Source organism: Balaenoptera musculus, chromosome 3, assembly GCF_009873245.2.
Source record: "Balaenoptera musculus isolate JJ_BM4_2016_0621 chromosome 3, mBalMus1.pri.v3, whole genome shotgun sequence".
NCBI classification, from domain to species: domain Eukaryota; kingdom Metazoa; phylum Chordata; class Mammalia; order Artiodactyla; family Balaenopteridae; genus Balaenoptera; species Balaenoptera musculus.
In genome coordinates this window covers 157,623,719-157,643,046 of record NC_045787.1, presented here as the reverse complement: position 1 = coordinate 157,643,046, position 19,328 = coordinate 157,623,719, and the positions used below count along the sequence as shown (strand labels likewise).

General features: G+C 53.6%; 2 protein-coding genes across 2 annotated transcripts; both read right to left on the bottom strand.

The window, feature by feature from the left end:
• Positions 1-3,241: 3,241 nt before the first annotated feature.
• On the bottom strand, positions 3,242-9,946 carry HAPLN4 (hyaluronan and proteoglycan link protein 4). Its single transcript, XM_036845511.1, has 5 exons — positions 9,893-9,946; positions 8,754-8,871; positions 8,114-8,476; positions 6,201-6,533; positions 3,242-5,804 (listed from the first exon to the last, which is right to left on the bottom strand). The coding sequence occupies exons 1-5, from the start codon at positions 9,893-9,895 to the stop codon at positions 5,413-5,415; spliced, it is 1,209 nt and encodes a 402-aa protein (XP_036701406.1). The 5' UTR covers positions 9,896-9,946; the 3' UTR covers positions 3,242-5,412.
• Positions 9,947-11,162: 1,216 nt separating this feature from the next.
• On the bottom strand, positions 11,163-19,328 carry TM6SF2 (transmembrane 6 superfamily member 2). The gene is made up of 10 exons (XM_036849421.1): positions 19,123-19,328; positions 17,388-17,491; positions 16,882-16,979; positions 16,708-16,811; positions 16,222-16,304; positions 15,454-15,578; positions 15,170-15,271; positions 14,747-14,839; positions 13,960-14,079; positions 11,163-11,649 (listed from the first exon to the last, which is right to left on the bottom strand). The coding sequence occupies exons 1-10, from the start codon at positions 19,215-19,217 to the stop codon at positions 11,443-11,445; spliced, it is 1,131 nt and encodes a 376-aa protein (XP_036705316.1). The 5' UTR covers positions 19,218-19,328; the 3' UTR covers positions 11,163-11,442.

The following is a 19,328-nucleotide window of genomic DNA, read 5'->3' as shown; positions in this document are numbered from 1 at the left end:
CCTGCCTCCTGACACCTTCCTTCATTCATTCACTCAGCAAGGACTTACTGGGCAGCTATTATATGCCGTGTACTGTGCTGGGTGCTGGGGAGATAGTGGTGGACAGAACAGATGTGGGAGGTGGTCAGGGGAGGCTTCCTAGAGGAGGTGAATGGAATCTAAAGGATGAATAGCATTAACTAGACGAAGAAGGGAAGAAAGGAAGAGAGTTTCAGGCAGAGGGAAGAGTAAAAGTGAAAATCTTCTTGCAGAAGGGAACATGGTTCATCTGAGAAACAGCAAAGAGTCCATAGTGGCTGGAGCGGAGTGACAGAGGTAGACAGTGGAGGGAGATGAGGTCAGAGGCAGAGGATGGATCACTCAGGGCAATATGGGCTGTAATGAGAAGTTTGGGCTTTATTCTAAAGCAATAGTGGCAACAAACAACATTAACAAGGTCAAAAGGCGAATGCCAAGCTTGGAAACAATTCTTCAAATCAGAGATAAAGGAATTTTGCCTTAATATATAAAGAGCTCCTACAAATCAATACGAAAAAACCCCCAATAATCCAATAGCCAAATGGGCACAGGATATGAACAAAAAGCTCAAAGAAAAGGAAATACACATGGCTCTTAAACTACAACATATGCTCAACAAAATAATACACAATTTTCAGATCTCCAAGGTACACAAATAAGGACATATAAATAAAAGGGAATAAACAAATAAATCTCACAAGAGAGGGGCCTTGCATATTTCAATGATGACAATGTACCTGAACTGAGAATGATTTATGATTTACTCAACTGCCTGCATCTAAAGTCAAAGTGGAGGATAGTCAGCTTTATATAACAGGTGAATTGCAAGTGACAACCACAATGAGATATTATTTTTCACCTATCAGGTTGGCTAAGGTAACAAGTGGTAACACATGATGCTACTGAGGACGTATGGAAATAGGCAAGTACATCTGTTACTGATGGGCTATAAATTGGCCTCACCTCTAAGAAGAGTTGGAGATCACTAACAAAATGGCAAGTTTTGACGCCTTGATCAAACAATTCCTGCTATCATCCTCCAGTTATACTTGTACTTATGTGATGACCATGGTACTTATTACTAACAGCAAAATATGGGAAACAATGTAAATGTCCACCATTAGGAGACTGATTACAAAGATTATGGTGCATCCAAACAGTGACTACTTTGCTAACCTTCGAAAGAATGCTGGTGGGGGAAGGGGACGGATTTTTACATGCTGAAGGAAACCAGTCCCCAAATATATTGTTAAATAAGAGTTACTTTAAAAGTGTATATGAGGGCTTCCCTGGTGGCGCAGTGGTTAAGAATCCACCTGCCAATGCAGGAGACACGGGTTCAAGCCCTGGTCCAGGAAGATCTCGCATGCCATGGAGCAACTAAGCCTGTGCGCCACAACTACTGAGCCTGCGCTCTAGAGACCGCATGCCACAACTACTGAAGCCCGTGCACCTAGAGCCCACGCTCCGCAACAAGAGAAGCCACCGCAATGAGAAGCCCGCGGACTGCAACAAGAGTAGCCCCCGCTCACCACAGCTAGAGAAAAGCCTGAGTGCAGCAACGAAGACCCAATGCAGCCAAAAATAAATAAATATATAAAATAAAGTATATATGGCACACAAATGTTCATAGCAGCATTATTCACAATAGCCAAAAGGTGGAAACAACCCAAATATCCATTAACTGATAAAAGAATAAACAAAATGTGATATATATACATATATATGAACATTATTCAGCCATAAATATTATACTGAGTGAAAGAAGCTAGACACAAAAGGACACATACTGTAGGATTCCACTTATACAAAATGTCAAGACTAGGCAAATCCACAGAGATGGGAAGTAGATTAACAGTTGTCAGGGCATGGAGTGGGGATGGAGGAATGGAGAGTGATTGCTTAATGAGTATGGGATTTTCTTTGGGGTGATGAAAATGATAGGGGTGATGGTTGAACAACACTGGGAATGTACTAAATGACACTAAATTGAAGACTTCTAAATGTTTACAATGGTGAATTTCATATTATGTGAAGTTTTACAACATAAAAAATATATGTTGCATATTTTCATTTGTGTAGAAGTGGGGGGAAAACAATATATGCATGTTTGATTGAATGAATATGAAACATCTTTTGAAGGACATGTAAGAAATTTTAGATGTCTCTGAGAAGTGCCCTGGGTGCTGGAAGACAGGAGTGAGACATTTCTCTGAATAACTAGCTTCAGGAGTGGCTCTACCCTGGTTGCCATCCTTAGGTCTCCTCCAGGTGGACCCTCGAAGACCTCCACTCCAACAGTGCAGAGACCCAGCAGAAAGAGGGTTCCCTTGGTCCTATTGGTCCATCAAAATCGCAGGCAGTCTCATTGGTCTGCCTGGGTCCATGTCCACCCCTGGACCAATTAGGGTTGCCCAGGAAGATGAGCCACAGCACTCATTGCCCAGTGGCGTCAGCCCCTCTGACTCACAGAATGAGAGGAGGGAAACTTACATACCCGAGGCAAAATCAGGATGCTGGAACCCATGGAAGGGAGAAAGGATGTCAGCAGGGAAAAGGTGGGATGAAAGAAATCTTATGCACTCATCTCCAGAAAAATGCCCCTACTATTCCTCAAGTCAAGGAAGCTAAGGCACAGCTGGAGCCCAAGGCAGTCTAACTAAGGGACTGGACCCTGGCTTCAGATGAGTGGTTGGAATCTCTAGGAGTTCTGTCCCATCTGTCATTGAAGCATGAGCAGTTAAATCGACCATCCCACTTCTACGACCATATCAGACGTTTACACTTTTTTTCTCTTCTCCCTTTCTTTGTATGCCTGAAACTTTCAATACTCCTCGGCCCACACTCTCCCTACCCTGACCTCCACACCCACCCCAGGGAAAATTTGCAACTTCTCTGCCTTCCTGATGCAGGAACTCAACACCCAGTTTCACACACTTCATTCCCAGGGGACTGAGAGGAATCACTGGATTGGTTAGTGACCCAATTAGGACAAGGCTGAGAAGGGCCAGACCCATGGGAGGTGGCTCAAGGGACAGAGTGAGGGAAAGACGATGGGGGGGGGAAGGGAGGGGAGAGAGATTAGGGAGAGGGAATGGTCCTGAGGAATGAGAGGAGACGCTTCCCAACCGAATCGTCACCAAGCACCCACAGGTGAAAAACATTTTGTCCACCAAAGTGCATTTTTGAAGTAACTACCCACGAGCTGTCTCATTTTCTCATTCATCAAAAAAAAAAAAAATTTATTGAGCCCCTGCTGTACACTTTGCACTCACTGGGACCTTAGAACAGCCTTGATACAGAGGAGGAAATAGGATCAGGGGTTTTGTCACTTGGTCATAGAGGCAGGATTCGAACCCAGGCATACCTGGTTCCAAAACCCACAGATGGGTTTCCTGGAGATGGATGTGACAATATGGAGGGCTCCAGGAGGGACCCCAGTGCCACTCCAGGCAAGACCTCGAAACTGGGGTCTCCAAAAGCTGGGGTGGCCTTGTTCATGGACAGTCTCTCTGAGCTAGCTATTAACACTGGGGAGTTTGGGTCCTGACTTCTTAGCACAAATTGCCCTTTAGAACCTGGAGCTCAGAGAGGATTTTGAGGTTTAAAGACAATTCAACCTCTCCTGGATCTCTAAGAAGGAAAATGTGGGTGGAGGGAAGTTAGAAAAGGAGAGAGGAACTCAGTGAGAACGGGGATGTGGTCTCAGAGAGGAAGCGGAAGCCTAGTGCTTGCATAGCACAAAGGGTAGGGGCACGCCAGAGCCTCAGTTTGTTCACCTGGGTGCTGCAAGGGTGTCTCGTGCACAGCTGTTGTCTGGGATATAGTTAACGTGCAAACGGAGGATATCCAGCAGCTCCAGAAGTCCACCTGGGTCTGAGATGCTGCCTGGAGCTGGGCCCATCTGGTGAAGGGGCAGCCATTAAGCCCTATGGGGCACAGTTCAGGCCCATGGTAAGAAGTTCCTGAGAACTGGGAAGTCAGTTGTCCTGGGGACGACGTTGACAGTCTCTATGGTGACAGTTTGGAGGGGCGGGCCCTACCGACAAGGGAAAGCCTAGGGGGACAGGTGTTCTGTTACCTCAGACACCGGAGTGTAGTCTCCATGGCAACAGCTGGGGGGGGGTCCAAGCCGCTTGGGGGAGGAGCTTGGAGGGTAGCGAGGAGCTGAGGCGCCCCGCAGAAGGGAGCAGCCTGTTTCCATGGTGAGAGCTGGAGAACCGAATATTGGGTCACTCTCAGGACAGTTAGGGGAGAGGGTGGTTTCCATGGCTGTTGGTCAGGGTGAGGACAGTGGGAGTGAAGTTGTAGGTCTCTGGGGTGAAGGTGGGTGAGATAGGAAACGTGCGGTGTCCATGGTTACAGCTGGAGGAGGGAGGCACTAACTCCATGGGTGTGACTGATGAAGGAAGGGCTGTGTGACTCTAGGTGACAGGTAGAAGCTGGGCTGGTCGCCTTGGTAACAATGGGAAGTGGGGCAGCTTCTCTCCATAGTGAATGACATAGATTTTATGGGTCTCTGGGCCTGGGAGATGGTCTCTTAGGTGACAGCCAGGAAAGGGCCCGTCAGGTGAAGACGGATTTGCTCCCTCAGAGAGATACCTAAGGGATGGGCCACGGCTGCCAGTAATGCGAGCCAGCTGGGGCGTGTCAATCTGTCTTAACAGTGACAGACAAGGGTGGTCTCCCCTGAAACTGGAGGGGTGGAGCTGTTCTCCACAGTTACCTGGGGACACGGCCTGTTACTATGGAAACTGGGGGACTCGTAGGAGAAGGGGGGAGAATGGGAGTAACCAAACTCCAGGTCACCCTAGAGGAGAGGACAGGAGCCCACAGTCTTCATGTGACCACGGTGGCATGGTCAACTGACGAACTCTGAGGTTTCTGGTTTCTCTACAGGTGATAGGGAGGAGAGTTCAGTGTCCGGGTGACCTTAGGGGACCAGTCTTCAGTCTCCAGGGAGATGCATAGGACGTTTGCCCTGTCTCCAGATAATCCCGGGGGTCCAGCCTCCAGGCGACCTTGGGGGTAGTTCCAGAAGACCTCGCGAGATGTTTCCAGTGTTCAGGAGACCTCGGGTTCTGTTGGTCTCCAGTGGTTCTCAGAGGGTGTGCCCTGTCTCCTGGAGAAAGTTGGGAGAGGAGAGGAATCCACTGTCCAGGAGAGGCGGGGCTTGGTCGATTTCCAGGGGACTCCAGGGGACTTGGCTCCCGGGACTGGCCAGACTCTGGGGACCTCAGAGGGTGTGGCCAGGGTTTAAGGACCGCAGGAAGCCTGGTCAACTTGCAGGGCACCGCAGGGTGCATGGCCAGTCTCCAGGGGTGTGGTCCATCTCCAAGTGGCCGTAGGGCACTCGGCCAGCCGCCAAGCGCCCCAGCGGTCCACGGCCCGGGCCTAGACGCGCAGCGGGGTCCAGGCGGCGGGGTCTCGCGCGCCTCCAGCCCACCCGCCGCCTCCGGCCCAGCCCCAGCCCCAGCCACCAGGTGCCGGGTCCGGTGCACCAGGCGCGCGGTAGCAGTAGACGCCGAAGAGGCGGCGCGTGGCGTCAGGAAAGCCAAGGCTGCGCACACCTGGCCGGCGACCGCCGCAGCGCGCGCGCGGGTTCACGATGGGGTAGCGTGCGCTTCCGTCCGCCAGCCAGCCTGCGGTGCAGCGGTCCAGCAGCTGCAGCTTCCACGCGGCGAACAACTGCCCCACCTTGGCCACAGCCGCTCCGCGCGCCGCGCACGCGCGCGCTGCTCCCGCGAAGGGCACGGGCCGCAGCGGCTTCAGGAAGAACACGCGCCCTGCCGGGGGATGGGGAGAAGTGGTTAGGGCCGCTCTTGGGACCCGGCTTCCTCGGGATTCAGGACACTCTCCCGCTTGCAGCCTAGGACCTCAGCCTCAGGGCTCAGAAACACCCCCTCCCCTGCAGCCCGGGACCACAGCCTCGGCTAGAGCAGTGCTGGTGCCAGGCGATGTTTGATTGCCGTGCCTAGGCAGTACTAGGGACGGGATCTCCTGGTTCGGACCCCCGAGGGCGAGGGCGGGTGTGGAGAGGAAGAACAGGGAGAGAGACCTGGGCGGAGTGGGAAAGAATCTGAGAGGGAGGGGTACCTGTGTGGGGGTGGGGTCTCATACGCGGGGCGGGGCCCGGGCCAGCGGAGGGCAGGACCTTCCTCCCAGGGGTGGAGCCTACGCACCCGGGAGGTTGGATGTGAAGCAGAAGGCGTCGTAGAGTTCCTCGGCGTTCTGGCGGTAGCCGTAGTTGCGCACACCCCCCGAGGCTCCGCCGCCAGCCCCGGCGCTCCCGGCCCCGCCCAGGCCGCCGCAGGGCTCCCGGGGCTGGCTCACCGGGTACTGCACGGAGCCGTCGCGCAGCCAACCCGCGTTGCACCAGTCCAGGCCGTCGCGCCAGGCCGCGTGCAGCTGCTCAGCCGACGCCAAGATGCCGTCCTGTTCAGCGCACGCGCGTTGCGCCTCCGTGAAGGTCAGCTTGTAGCGGCCTCCACGCGGGTGGTAAGGGAAGACTACGCCTGAGAGGATACACGAGGGTCAGCTCGGACCCCCCAACTCTCACCCACCTACCTGACATCTGTGGTGCCGTGTGACTCTTCCACCTAGACCTTTCAGGCCATCCCTCACTATGGCCTCAGAGCTGACCATGCCTTTCCCCAGTTCACACCCCTCATACCTTTGCCTTAAGCTTGGGATTCACTTGACCCTCCCCCTTGACATACTTAATCATGTCCACCTCCTTTCCACCACTGGAGGCTTTTGTTCATGTTCTTTCCACCTTTCCACCTGTCGAACTACTATTCATCCTTCAAAACCCAGCTCCCACAACCCTCCATTCAGTTCTACGTGCTTCTGACATTCTTCCAGCATCAGGACCTTCCTTCTTGTCAAATTCTGAGCCCACAAGACTGACTCCCTCACACTGGGAGCCCACGAAAGTTTGACCCTGGGCAAAGACCTCTTTGATCTCCAGCATTGTCCAGGGCAATTCCCATTGGTTTCCCTTCTACCTTCAGTTCTTATAACTCGTCCCTCATCGGAATCACAGTCATCTCAGCTCACTAGTGTTCTGTGTGTCTGTGTTTGTAGGGTGGACCTTGGGGGTGCAGGTGCAGATGCTTCTCTCAGCAGATGCGGGAAGGATCAAACAGGAGCCAGAGAGAAGAGCTGGAGCCTGACAGACTAGATTTCCAGTCCTGGCTCTGCCACTCACTGGTATGTGCCCTGGTCAAGGCTCTAACCTCTCTGAGCCAGCTGCCCCTCTGTGAGTAATACCGTCTCCCTCAGGGTTTTTGGGAAAATTAAATGAAAGCTCAGAGAGCTCTTCAAGCTCCTGGCACATAGAAAACACCCAATAAAGGAGAGCTGCTTCTATTATTGTTGTTGTTATTCGCTATTGTTGGGAAGTTCAACGAGTGAGGGCTCTGAAATCTCTCTAGCATCTTCTGAGGTGGAGTGAAGAAGGCAAACCACATGGGAGGGAATTCTTCAGATAGAAACCCTACTTCCCAGCTCCACAGTCAGCCAATCAGAGCATCCCATCTCCCAGGCACAGTGATTGGCCCATGGATAGGCAAATGACTCAAGCTGGGCCAATGAAGGACAACTCTGGGACTCTAGCTAGCACTCCTAGGAAATCAATTGCCAAGCTGGGAGGGTGGAAGCCTGGCACTACTTTTTGGTTCCATCAGGGGAAACTTGTCCAAGGAAAGCCCACCCAGGGAAACAGAGCTGAAGGAAGGATTTCTGACATGATGTGAATGCCTGGATCTCACTGTGCTTGGATCCTACCAAAGGGTTTCCCAATGTCTTCACTATTGACATTTTGGACTGGATTATTCTGTGCTGTGGGGAGACTGTCCTGTGTGTTGTGGGCTGTTTACAGCATCCCTGGTCTCTACCCACTATATCACCACAACCTACTTCTAGATATTGCCAATATCCCCAGGTAGCAAAATCACCCCAGATCAGAACCATTATCCTACCCCACCAAGCCGCTGAATTCCTTCAGGCCAACTTGATTTGGTTTCTGTCCTTTGCAATACCCTCCTCTCTTCTCACTTAGAAATGAGCCTCATCCTGCCCACAGGCTAGTCACCTTCCAGGTCCAGCTTGACCATGCCAGTGTCATCCTCCAGCTCGTTGGTGACTTCGCACTCATAGCGCCCATAATCCTGCAGCGTGACGTTTCGGAGAACCAGGGAGGCATCCCCGGGCCCATCGCCCTGCAGCTCAGCCCGCCCGCGGTAGCTGCCAAACGCCCGGTGCTGGGCACCCAGCGCCACGAAGACATCGGCAAAGGCCAGCGGGTCCACCACCTTGGTCCACTTGAGGCGGACGCTGTCGTGGCCGTGGGCGGCTGCCTCGTAGTGGTAGCGGCAGGGCAAGACGATGGTGCCACCCCGGTGGCTGACCACCTGTCCCGGCGCTGTCTGCACCACCACGGAGCCCGACTCCCCTTCTATGGGCAACCAAAGAGGGTTAAGAAGAGGTTCTAGGGGCGGGGCAGGGGAACCTGGGGAGGGGGACCCAGGGAAAGGGATGTGGGAAGAAAACTTGGGTGAGGATCAGGAGATCAGAAGGGTAAAGGGGCTCCGTAAGGGGACTAGGGAGGGGGCGGGGACTGTGGCCATCAGGACCGCCCAGCACCCTCCGTCCTCCCAGCTCCATGCACCCTGGTGATCCTACTTGGCCACGGCTTCTGCGGGGCAAGATCCGCTTCCACGGCCCTGACTCACCCAGCACGTGCACGACCTTCTTCCGGCCGTGCTCCGCTTCCGCGGCGCCGGTGAGCAGCAGGACTCCCCATGCAGCTGCCCAGAGTGCCCCGAGACCGAGGGCCGCCGGAGCACACACCTGGTGGCACGGAGCGCTCAGTCCAGCCTCCTGGCCTTTGTCTTTCAGAAGACTCACTCCCTGGCCTTCCTTTCCCGCGGCGAGGACTTCTTACATGCCCAGGTCCCCAGCCCAGCCAGGATCCCGGAGGACCCCCCCAAGGAGAAGGCTAGCAGACCCTCCCACCCACCCCCACTCTCCCAGGATCTCACACACTTGCCCTCGGGCAAAGCCCACGCCCCTGGACTCACTCTCCCTTAGTTCTGCACGGGCAACCCACCTGACCCCCTGACCCCAACACCAGAGCCTCGGAGCCCCGCGCCCTTCTCTCTCTCTCTCTTTTCTGGCCCAGGCCGAGGATTGGGGAGGAGGGGGGAGGAGCAGAGGAGCTGGAGCGGCGGCAGCAGCAAGGTTATCCGCGCGCCAGGAGACTGCAGCAAACCCGTGCAGGTGGGGGTGGCAGGGCGAGCGGGTGGTAGAGGCAGAGCGGGGGAGACGCACAGAAAGAGGGCGAGGACAGGGAAAGAGACTGAGGCAGAGAGAAAGGCAGGGAGAGATGGAGACAGAAGGAAAGTGTCACAGACAGAGGAAGGAAAGATGGAGAGGGACAGAGATACAAAGGGGGAGAGAGAAGAGAGTGCCAGAGGGACACACGGAGAAGAGTAAGGAAAGATGGAGAGACAGAGGTAGAGAGGGAGAGACTGAAAGAGAGAAAGGAGAGAGAGCAAGAGGGAAAGAGACACAGAGAAGAGGGAGACATGGGGGTAGGGAGAGACAGAGACTCAGAGAGAGGGAGAGAAAAGGGACCCAAAAAAAAAAAAAAAAAAAGAGGGAGAGAAAAGTAGGGAGAGACATAGAATAAGAAAAGGAGAAGCAGAGAGGGAGAGAGTGGGAGGGAAAGAGATACAAGGTGAGAGACAGAGAGAGATGGGAGAGATGAGACGGAGAGAGGGACTGAAGAGAGAAACACTGCGGGATGTAGATCAGAGACACAGAGACAGAATCCCAGAGAAGGACCTACCGAACCCATAGCCCCACTCACCATCCTGCCGGTGCGGCCCCCGACCAGCGGCCCCTATGTGCCGGGACTGCGCTCCCCGCACACCCAGGAAGGACTGGGCAGGTCCCTGCAGGCGGCGCAATCCCGGCGTCTGCCTGCAAGGGGAGGAGGGAGGTGGACGAGGGGGGGCGTTAAAGGGGACGTGGTGGCGCCTGCTGGGGGAGAGGTGATGATGGGCACAGATGGAGGAAGGACTGCCCTGAACAGTGAGTTCAGAGCCAGGTCCCAGCCTCCCTGCTGGCTGACCTTGGGCCACCGGAGGAAACTTTCTGGGTCTCAGTTTAACTCTCTTTAAAATGGAGGAAGTGGGGGGCCTGATGATGCCCTGCGTGGGCAGGGGGGCTGAGTAACCTGGGAAAGGGGCTTGGCTTGCACGTCTCAGTTTTCCCATCTGTCACTGGGTGACCATCAAAGCGTCCTGGGCTCCGGCAGCCAAAGGGTGCTCACTCTGTGGGATGCGGGCCCTACAACAATCACACGCTCTGCAGAGGGACTCTGTCCCTCACTCTATGCCTCAGTTTCCACATCTGAGATATGGAGTGCTGGGTCTTTCGTGAAGATCTAATGGCTAGACATAGGTGCCTAATAAGTGTTGGTAAGGGCAGGGAGCAGGCGGATCAACCCCCTGACCCAGAGTGGTCTGGGCAGGAGTTACCCCTGAACCTGGACCTTCACTCAAGTTCAAAAATCAAACCAGGAGGCAATGAGCCCTTCTCCCAACTTCTTGGCTGCCTCCCCAGCTTCAGTTTCCCCCAAATATAAGCCAGGCAGACAGCAGAGGCAGGGTTATGGGCTCTGTGGTTGAAGGGGCTGGGGCTCGTTGCCTAACTCAGCTGCATCCAGGAGGCATGACTTCGGACCAGGACATTCATCTCCCGCAGGCTCAGTTTCCCCATCTGGAATATGCGGTGAGACCCAGCATGTAGCATGTGAGGTTAGCCATTGGCCTGGTATATGGTAGGTGCTTAATAACTGTGCCACACTGTTAGTTATTAGAATTTATTGGTGGAGCTTAGACTTTGGACCCTTCTCTCCTGATTGTGCCCTCAGGCAGGTCTCTGGTCCTCTTTGAGCCTCGGTTTTCCCTATCTGGAAGATGGGGCTGGGCACACCAACCAGAGGTAGACTTCTGCTGTCCGGCACCTCCAGCTCCTGATGGTTATGCTGGCAGTGATGAGTGGGCCCTCGTGGGTTTGGAGGAGGGGGTCCCTTGCCCCTGCCCCCTGAAACACTCAGAGCAACATTGTATGCGTCAAAAGGAATTTTACTGAAAGGATCCATGGGGGGATGATGGATAAATTCCGGGAGGGTGCCAGTGTGGAGTTTGGGTGAGGTGACAGCTGAGCATGGCCGTGGCCTTCTCTGCTGGAACACCTGGACCTTGGGCCCCCCCATCCCACCCTGAAATCACCATAGCCAGGACTGAAGGCACCCAGAGACACACCTCCTGCCTCTAAAAAACCCAACCCACCCTTCCAGGGGCAGGGCCAGCTGGGTATGTAAACAGGATCTTGGGGAGTCCCATGGCCCCCTCAGTGCTGCTTCTCATGGTGGGCTGGGGGGCCAGGAAGCGGGCGTAGGAAGAAGGCAGGGCTCCACAGGCAGCGGTAGGCCAGCAAGTGGGGCCCCAGAGCATACAGTAGGTTGCACACGAAGAAGCTGGCCCAGGCATCCTCAGGCACACGGTAGGTGAAGGGCGTGCGCAGGTGCATGGAAGCACCCATGTGTGAGAACTGTGCCTGGTGGCCAAAAAGGGAGGATGGATGTCACAGACCAGGAGAGAACAAGTCCCAGCATCACCAGCATCCCACCCTGCGGAGCTCAAAATGTCCCCATCCCTATCTCGCTGGTTCTGCTGATCTACCTGTCTCCCCTTTTCAATCCATCTGTCTCTAAATATCCCTGTCCTCACATGTCCTGTCTATCCTCATCCATCCATCTGTAAGCCTCTCCCCAGCTGCCTAACCAGAACGATCTTCACTCTGTCTACTGGACCCTGCACCCTATTTCTCTGCCCTGAGTCCAGCTCCTCCTCCTGGTCTTCCCCACCCCAGGCAGCCTTGACACAAATCCTCTCAATTCTACCCCTAATCGATAAAATAATAATATATCTAATGGATGTTCCCCTGGTCCCACTGCCCTGGCCAGGGCCCAGCCTTTATCACTTCCCATCAGAAACCCAGAAACATGCCCCCAGCTCTGACTGGGCCCTCCACTGCTCAAACACCTTCTACAGCTCCCCATTGTTCTCAGCACAAGCCCCCAAGCCCAGAGTTCAAAGCCCTTAGCATCTAGCTGTCAATTTATCTTGTCTCTGCCTTTACCCACGTTATGGGTCTCTAAATCACTGGCCCCCTCTGTGCATTTCCTTATGCTGTTCCCATTCCTGGAATGCCCTTCCCTGCCTGAAGAACTCATACCCATACTTCAAAGCCTATGCCCCCAGGGGTGTGTGTGATGAATTGGGAGATTGGGATTGACATATATACACTAATATGTATAAAATGGATAACTAATAAGAACCTGCTGTATAAAATAATAAATAAAATAAAATTCAAAAATTCAAAAAAAAAAGTAATATCTTTCCAGAGCTCAAAAAAAAGAAACATTTATTTGGAAAAAAAAGAAATGGAAAATTACAAAAAGAGTAAGTGGAAAAATTACTGAAAATGGTTTGGCAAGGTGGGTTAGACAGTGTACATTTTGTGGTTTGGCAGGATCACATTTTCTTGAGCAAAGACTCAGCATGAGGGCTGGGGTCATCTTTATTGACATAAACTACAACCTAGTTCAGGTGGAAGTCAAATTGAAGTTTGGTCAACTCTCTTAGCACAGTGTTAACCAAGCCCTTTTTTCTGTATAGGGGTTTAGAGTTCAGAAACCTCATGAAGCCCAAAACATTCCTTCATGTAAATTTTCTTTGCTTCAGAAATTCTCAACAGTCCTAACTGGCTTGCTACCTAAAACTATGCAAAAAGTAAAATCTATGTTTAAAAGGAGTAAAGATATTTTCTACACAAAGCCTTGAATATGCTTGAATTACTATTCTCCCTTAATAATAACCCTTTATAATTAGATAGTAATACACAAAATAAAAACAGAGAGTAGGATGATAGCTGGGGCTCAGCAAGATCAGTCCAGTCCTTCTGGTTTACAATGTTAGAAGATTTCCCTCCTCCTGAAATAAGGTTTCCAATTTCTTGAACTTGTCAAGTCAGATACTTCCAAATTCTTTAATACCTTGGATACTGAGTATCATTGAGTATCATAAGGAGAAACATATAATTTTCAGATTCTTCCTTCACATCACATAGAAAAATAAATTACAGATGGAATAAAGAGCCAAATATTGCGTGTAAGAATTTTTAAAGCCTATGCATGAGAAAGCTTTTGAAATAGCAAAAATATCTCCAAAGCTTGACTTTAAATATTGGTAGTCAGAGCCTTCGGACTCAGAACACAGCTTCCAAAGCAAAATATAGAGAAGAAAGAAACCAAGTTAAGAGTAGTTCTTCTGCCTTTAAAGAGCTGGATGGAAATGAGACATTCTTAGCAATTTTGATAGATGGCTGAGATTTTTACAGCACTCTTCTGTACAACAAAATTATTTTTGACAGTCATTGTTAATAAAACAACTAATAATAATAACAATGATAATAATATCCAGAAGAGAAATAGACAATAAGTATTTTCTTTTATTGTACTTTGAATATACAATCATGCCGCAACAAAGTGAAAAATAAATAGTAAAGTACAATAGAGAAAAAAAAAAAAGCCTATGCCCCCTTTTCTAAGAACTCTGCCCCCTCTGGAATCCCTCTCAGACTCTCTACCTCCCTCTATTCAGTTCTAACCTCATGGGTTTGGGGTGTCTGTGTCTGGCTCTTTCTCCCCCACACTAGGGAATCCTGGGGTACTGAGCTGGGGGTGGAGCCTGTCAGGGGCCGAGTATCACCCTGCTCAGGGTGAGCACAAAAGCAATTAATGAGCAGGCAGAAACTTTCTTCCCTATGCACTGGCCCACCCCACCCCGTTCCACCCCACCTCACCTGGCCAATGGCTCCAGCAAATACCAAGGTCCAGTCAGGCAGCCAGGAGCAGCCAGGAAAGATGAGGGCATAGATGGCCAGGCCATAGAAGGGCAGCACGTAGAACATATTCACCAGCATCTGGGGGGCACACAGCTGATGGATTGAGCGGCTGCCCCAGTTGGGTCTCCTGATACCCCTCAGGTGGTGGCCCCAAGGAGAATCTGGCCAGCCTCAGACCCCACCCAAGACTGGGGCTCTCTGCACATCCTACCCTGTGCAAATTGCTTCTTTATTTCCCTTGGGTTTCCCCACCCATCCCACTCCCACACACTGAGCCCACCCACCTTACTCCAGAAGTAGCATGTGACCCTGGCCTGGCCAATCAGAACACCCCAGCCCCCTGGCCATAAAAATCAGCTATGAGCATGTGATTTAAACTTGGCCAATCAGAGCCTGCCTAAGACTTATACTTAAGCTGAGGAATTAAGGGCTCACACTCCTCTGTGGTGGCTAAGTAGAAAGAATGGAAGCCTAGAGCTACCCAAGGCTGTCTCTGCCATACCACAACGGCACTACCTGGGAGTGGAGCACATGCAAAGAAAACACAGTCTAGAGACAGAGCTATCCTTGAGCTCCTGGATCCAGCCATACCTGAAGAGAATATCTGTACTTTTTTGGTAGGACAATAAATTCCATTTGTGCTTCCACCAGTTTGACTTGTGTTTTTGACACCTGCTTCAAAGGGGCCCAGCAGATCCCTAACCACGGCAGGATTGTGGCGCTCTCCTCCCATCTGCCCTCTCACCTGCACCTTCGGATAGGCCACGGGGTCCCGCAGGTATGGCTCATACTGATAGATGTAGACAAAGCAGGCATCCATGGGGCAGTCAAGCACCACCTGGGGCCCACAGACAAACCAACAGCCTCAAACATCCCTCCCAGAGGAAGCCTTCCCCGGCCTCCCAGGAGGGGCCCATACCCCTTGCTCTGGCCTGCCCCAGCTTTGGTTCTCTCCTCTGGCTGAGAATCCACAGATATGTGAGCTGGAGAGAAGGCTACAGGGAATGGGGCTTTGTGATGGAACACTCAGGTTAGACTCGATGAACTTCCCTGGATGATCAGATGGGAGAGCAGTGGCCTTTTTGCACTGGATAATGAAGATAAAGGAGGGAGGGATGGGCTGGGGACGGGGAGTTGGAGGCAGGTAGGCTGGCCAGTGCAGACTCACCAGGCCCCGAAAGAAGGTGAAGAACGCAGCAAAGATGAGGTAGATGATGAGGGCCAGGTCAACTGGGCGCTGCAGAAGGCCCTTTCTTTGCTCCTCCTCCACCTGCCCCATGAGAAACAGCATGAGAAGTCTGGTATCCAACAGGCACTCAATGAAGGCTCATCCCTTCTTCCCTAATGATCAAGGAGATCTTTCCAAGGAGATAATGTCTTTGACCAGAAGCAACTCAAATGGGGGACATTCAGGCATTTGGCACAAGGCCTATCTGGGGGCAAGGGACTCACCATGTTGGGAGTGCAGCAGCTTGGTGCCTGGGTCTGGTTGAAGACCCTCAAGCCAGCCCAGCAGGGGACCAGCAAGTAGGGGATGGTGAGGAAAAAGGAAGGCCTGATCTCTGAGTTGTATTTGCCTGCCATGGTAGGAGAGACAGGGTGTCATGCAGCGAGGATCTCCCAGGCCCGGCCGGATCCTTTAGCTGGGCCATGTCAGAGCCCCTGGCTGGAAGTTGTGATTCACAAATGCCATCCTAGCTCAGCCCTAACACGTCTGACTCCCCAGTGCCATCATAAGATGATGTCCATGCTCCTCAGCCTGGCCTGCCTCAATTTACCTTCTGGACATGGCTCGTACACTTCAGCTATTCTTAGCTCCCCCTAGAAACACCCTGGATATTCCTCTTGCACAGCCATCCCCACATCCCTGGCTGCCTTCTCTGCTCCGCCTCCTAAGACCTACCTACAAAGGTTTCACTCTGCCCTCTGGATCCACCTTAAAATTCCCTTCTGGTGTCAAGAGCATTCTGGGCCAAGTCCCTGGGGTCAGGAACCGCTAGCTGGGGAGGAAATGGAATGCGCTTCCGCACCTCCAAGAGGAAAATGGGGGAGTGGTGGGGAAAGGCTGCTGGCTTAGGCTCTGAATGGAGAGGCATATGGTGGGGAGGAGGGTGCCCTCTGCAGACATTGGAGAGGGTATGGAGGATCCACTGGGAACTTCCAGACACAGGGCAGTGACCCAGCCCAGGGAGACAGGATTCCTCAGAGCCAAGTCCTTACCAAGGATGTTTCCTGGGAGGAACACCAGGATGCTCATGACGAAGGATCCCAGCCAGTAGAGTCCAAGGTTCCGGTACCTCTTCCTGGGCAGGGGATGGAGGGGTGACCAGTAGATCCCTGTCCCCCAGTCTCAGAGCCCCCGACAGGGTCCAGAGACCAATCCGGGATCCCCAGCTCTGGATCCCTTCAGTGTCACCCAGGACAGAAGGGACAACAGGAAGTTGAATGAGGGAATGAACAGTCAAATCCTCTGTCCAAGGACAGTAGTGTCTGCCCAGGCACAGGGTGGTAGAGAAGAGAACCGACCATCACTGACACCTGTGATATTCCCTGGATCCTTCTCCTGGCCACTCCTGTCTAGAGCCCTAGAGAGGCTTCCTGATATCCCCTACAGATACTTCTGGCTTCATCCTGACCTGGGACCTCCCACCTAAGGACTCGACCTCCTTCCCAGGGTCCAGGTGCCACCCTGCCCACCCCACGCACCTTTTACGGATGGCACCAGCCATGGCCAGGTAGAGGAGGTAGTGAACAATGCCATCCCAGTAGCAGATGAAGACCCCGTGTGCCGTGCGCAGGAACGGCTCACCCTGCAGGGGCAGGTGCAGGGCTCAGACGGGCAGTAGGGCTGCGGGCATCCCAGACCGCTTCCTTACATACCTCCTTGGTGTAGAACGCCATGAAGCTCCCCATGTAGCCATCTTCCTGGAGAGCGATAAGGAGGTCCACCACGGAGGTGAAGGAGAAGACTGCGAACACTACGGGGAGAGTAGGTGGGGCATGGGCAGGGTGTGGGCGGGGCACAGACCAGGTGTGGCCGAGGCTTGAGACTGCAGGTCAGTGACCAGCCACCCAGTTTCCGGGCAAAGCCTCTGCACAAACCTGCTCCCAGGCCCCGCCCCGCAAGTCACATGACCCACAGCCCACCTCAGAGGGAGGCACAGTCCCTGCCTTTAGGGGTCCCGAGGCTGATGGGAAAGGCACTGTCCCTGCACTCAGGAGTCCCAAGTCAGAAGGGGGAGTCCCCTTGAGGTTCCCCAGTCAGCAGGGGCTCTCCAGTCTCTGAGGTTCTCCAGTCTGATGAAGGCCCTTCAAGGGCTGCCAGTCTGATGGAGAAGGCCCTTGCCCAGACAGTTCTCTTCCCTAAGACCCTCCCACCAACTCACCAGCATAGAGTGGGTCATAGTAGATGTCACTTCGGGACAAGCTGTATATAGCCAAGAAGAGCAGACCCAGGATCAGGGCGCTCATCCACACCACCCCCAGGGGGCTGTGGAGAGGAAAACCAAGTCAGGGAGGCCAGGCCCATTCTGAGGTCCTGCCCCACCCTAGGGCAAGAGCAGACTCCAGGAAGCTCCAGGTGAGGAGGCTGAAGCATCTGTCCATCCAGGAAAGCCATTCCCTGAAACTCCCCTTTCCTAGCACCAGGCTCTCGCCCCAGCTGTTTCCCTCTTCTGGAAACTCCTTCCAAAAGTCTTTCCACTTGGCAAACTCCTACTCATCCTTCATGGCCCAGCTACATTGCTCCTTCTCCAGGGAAGCCCTCCCTGACTCCTCAGAAAGGATCATTGCCTGACTTGGGCCAGGCACAGAGAGAGCATCTGTCAACACTTCTGACTATATGATTTATCTAGTCACTTGCTGATGTGTGTGACAGTTTGCTTGCTCTGTCATTCAACAGCTCCAAGACCCTCTGTGGCCAGTCCCAGTGCCCACACCTGCCAGAGGGTCTCTAGTGCTCAGCTCTGTACACCTCATGGTCTGAAGCTCCTGACTCCTCAGGTAAAGTCCAAATATTTCCATCAACTCCACCCCACCCCTGCCCTGATCTGTTCCCATCAACCTGATAAGGCAGGTCAACCAGCTGCAGAGATAATAGAAGCCAGGTCTCTGGGCAGCCTCCAACTCTTGGCAAACCAAGGCCAAGGGTGGGAGGGTGGGAGACATATCCAAGGTCACACATTCCCCCCCACACTCTCTCCAGGCCCCGACCTTCTCCTGAACCCCTCTAACTCCTAGGATCCCCATTCCCAGCCCCATCTAACCAACATGACAATTATAGCAATCACATGAGAGACCACACCAGCATCTTGGCACACAATTTGTAATCCCTAACTGTAACTATGGGATGAGCTCTAGAATTATGTTCATAACACAGTGAAGAAACTGAGGGTCCTGGGGCAACCTGGCTCACTCAGGGTCCAGGGGGATGGAGCCAGTAATTTGTACCCAAGGAGCCAACTCCACAGTCAAGACTCCCTCTACCCCATGTCTTGGGTTGTGCTGGGTTTGGGAGTGTGAGGGGCTTGTGGTTGCCTGGTACCCAGTAGCTGGATACACAGGGTTGAGGCCTAGAGTTAGGAGATAGGGACAGGAGAGGTCGAGGTATGTAGGGGAAACTGAGGCTAGGGACAGGGTGGGCCAGCCCTGAAGAGAAGAAAAGTCCCAGGCCTGAGACAGGCAATGGAGGGACAGTCTGGTAGGGGTGGCGCAGCAGAGCGTGTGTGTGGCAAGAGCCGGGTCACTGGGGCATTATCTGGGGCAATACTTTGACCCTTGGGGACTCTGGAGCCTGTGCTGGGCACATGCCTGGGAAAACACCAGAAACCCTCCAAAACCCTGCCTTGTTAGGGGCCCTGCTTCTCAAAGTCCCTCCTCCCCAGGCCCCAAAAGTCCCAGGAGCGACCCCAGCTCCAGCACACAGCTCCGGGCCTGCTGGAAGGCGATTTCCGGTTGGAGGTGGGGGGGGTTCTTCTTACCCAGCCCCTGTCCTCACGGGCCGGAGCGGCGCGGGGCCGCTGGGCTCGTGGGAGCCCGCGCATCCTCCATCCCGCCCCCTCCACACCCCAGCCCAGCCCCGCAGCCCCCGAGGAGGCCGCCCCGGCCCCTCCCCGCACGCACTACGAGAGCGCCGAGACGTGGTTGAGCGCGTAGGACAACGGGAGAGCGCCCAGCGACAGAACTGCGACCTTGCCCGCCAGCGGCGGGATGTCCATAGCGGCGGTGCCGGGACCCCGGCTTGGTTTCTGCGCGGCGGTGGCTCTAGGCGCGGAGTTGCCAGGGACCCAGCCCGGCTCGGCCCCGCCTTGCGCAAAGGTCGCCCCCGC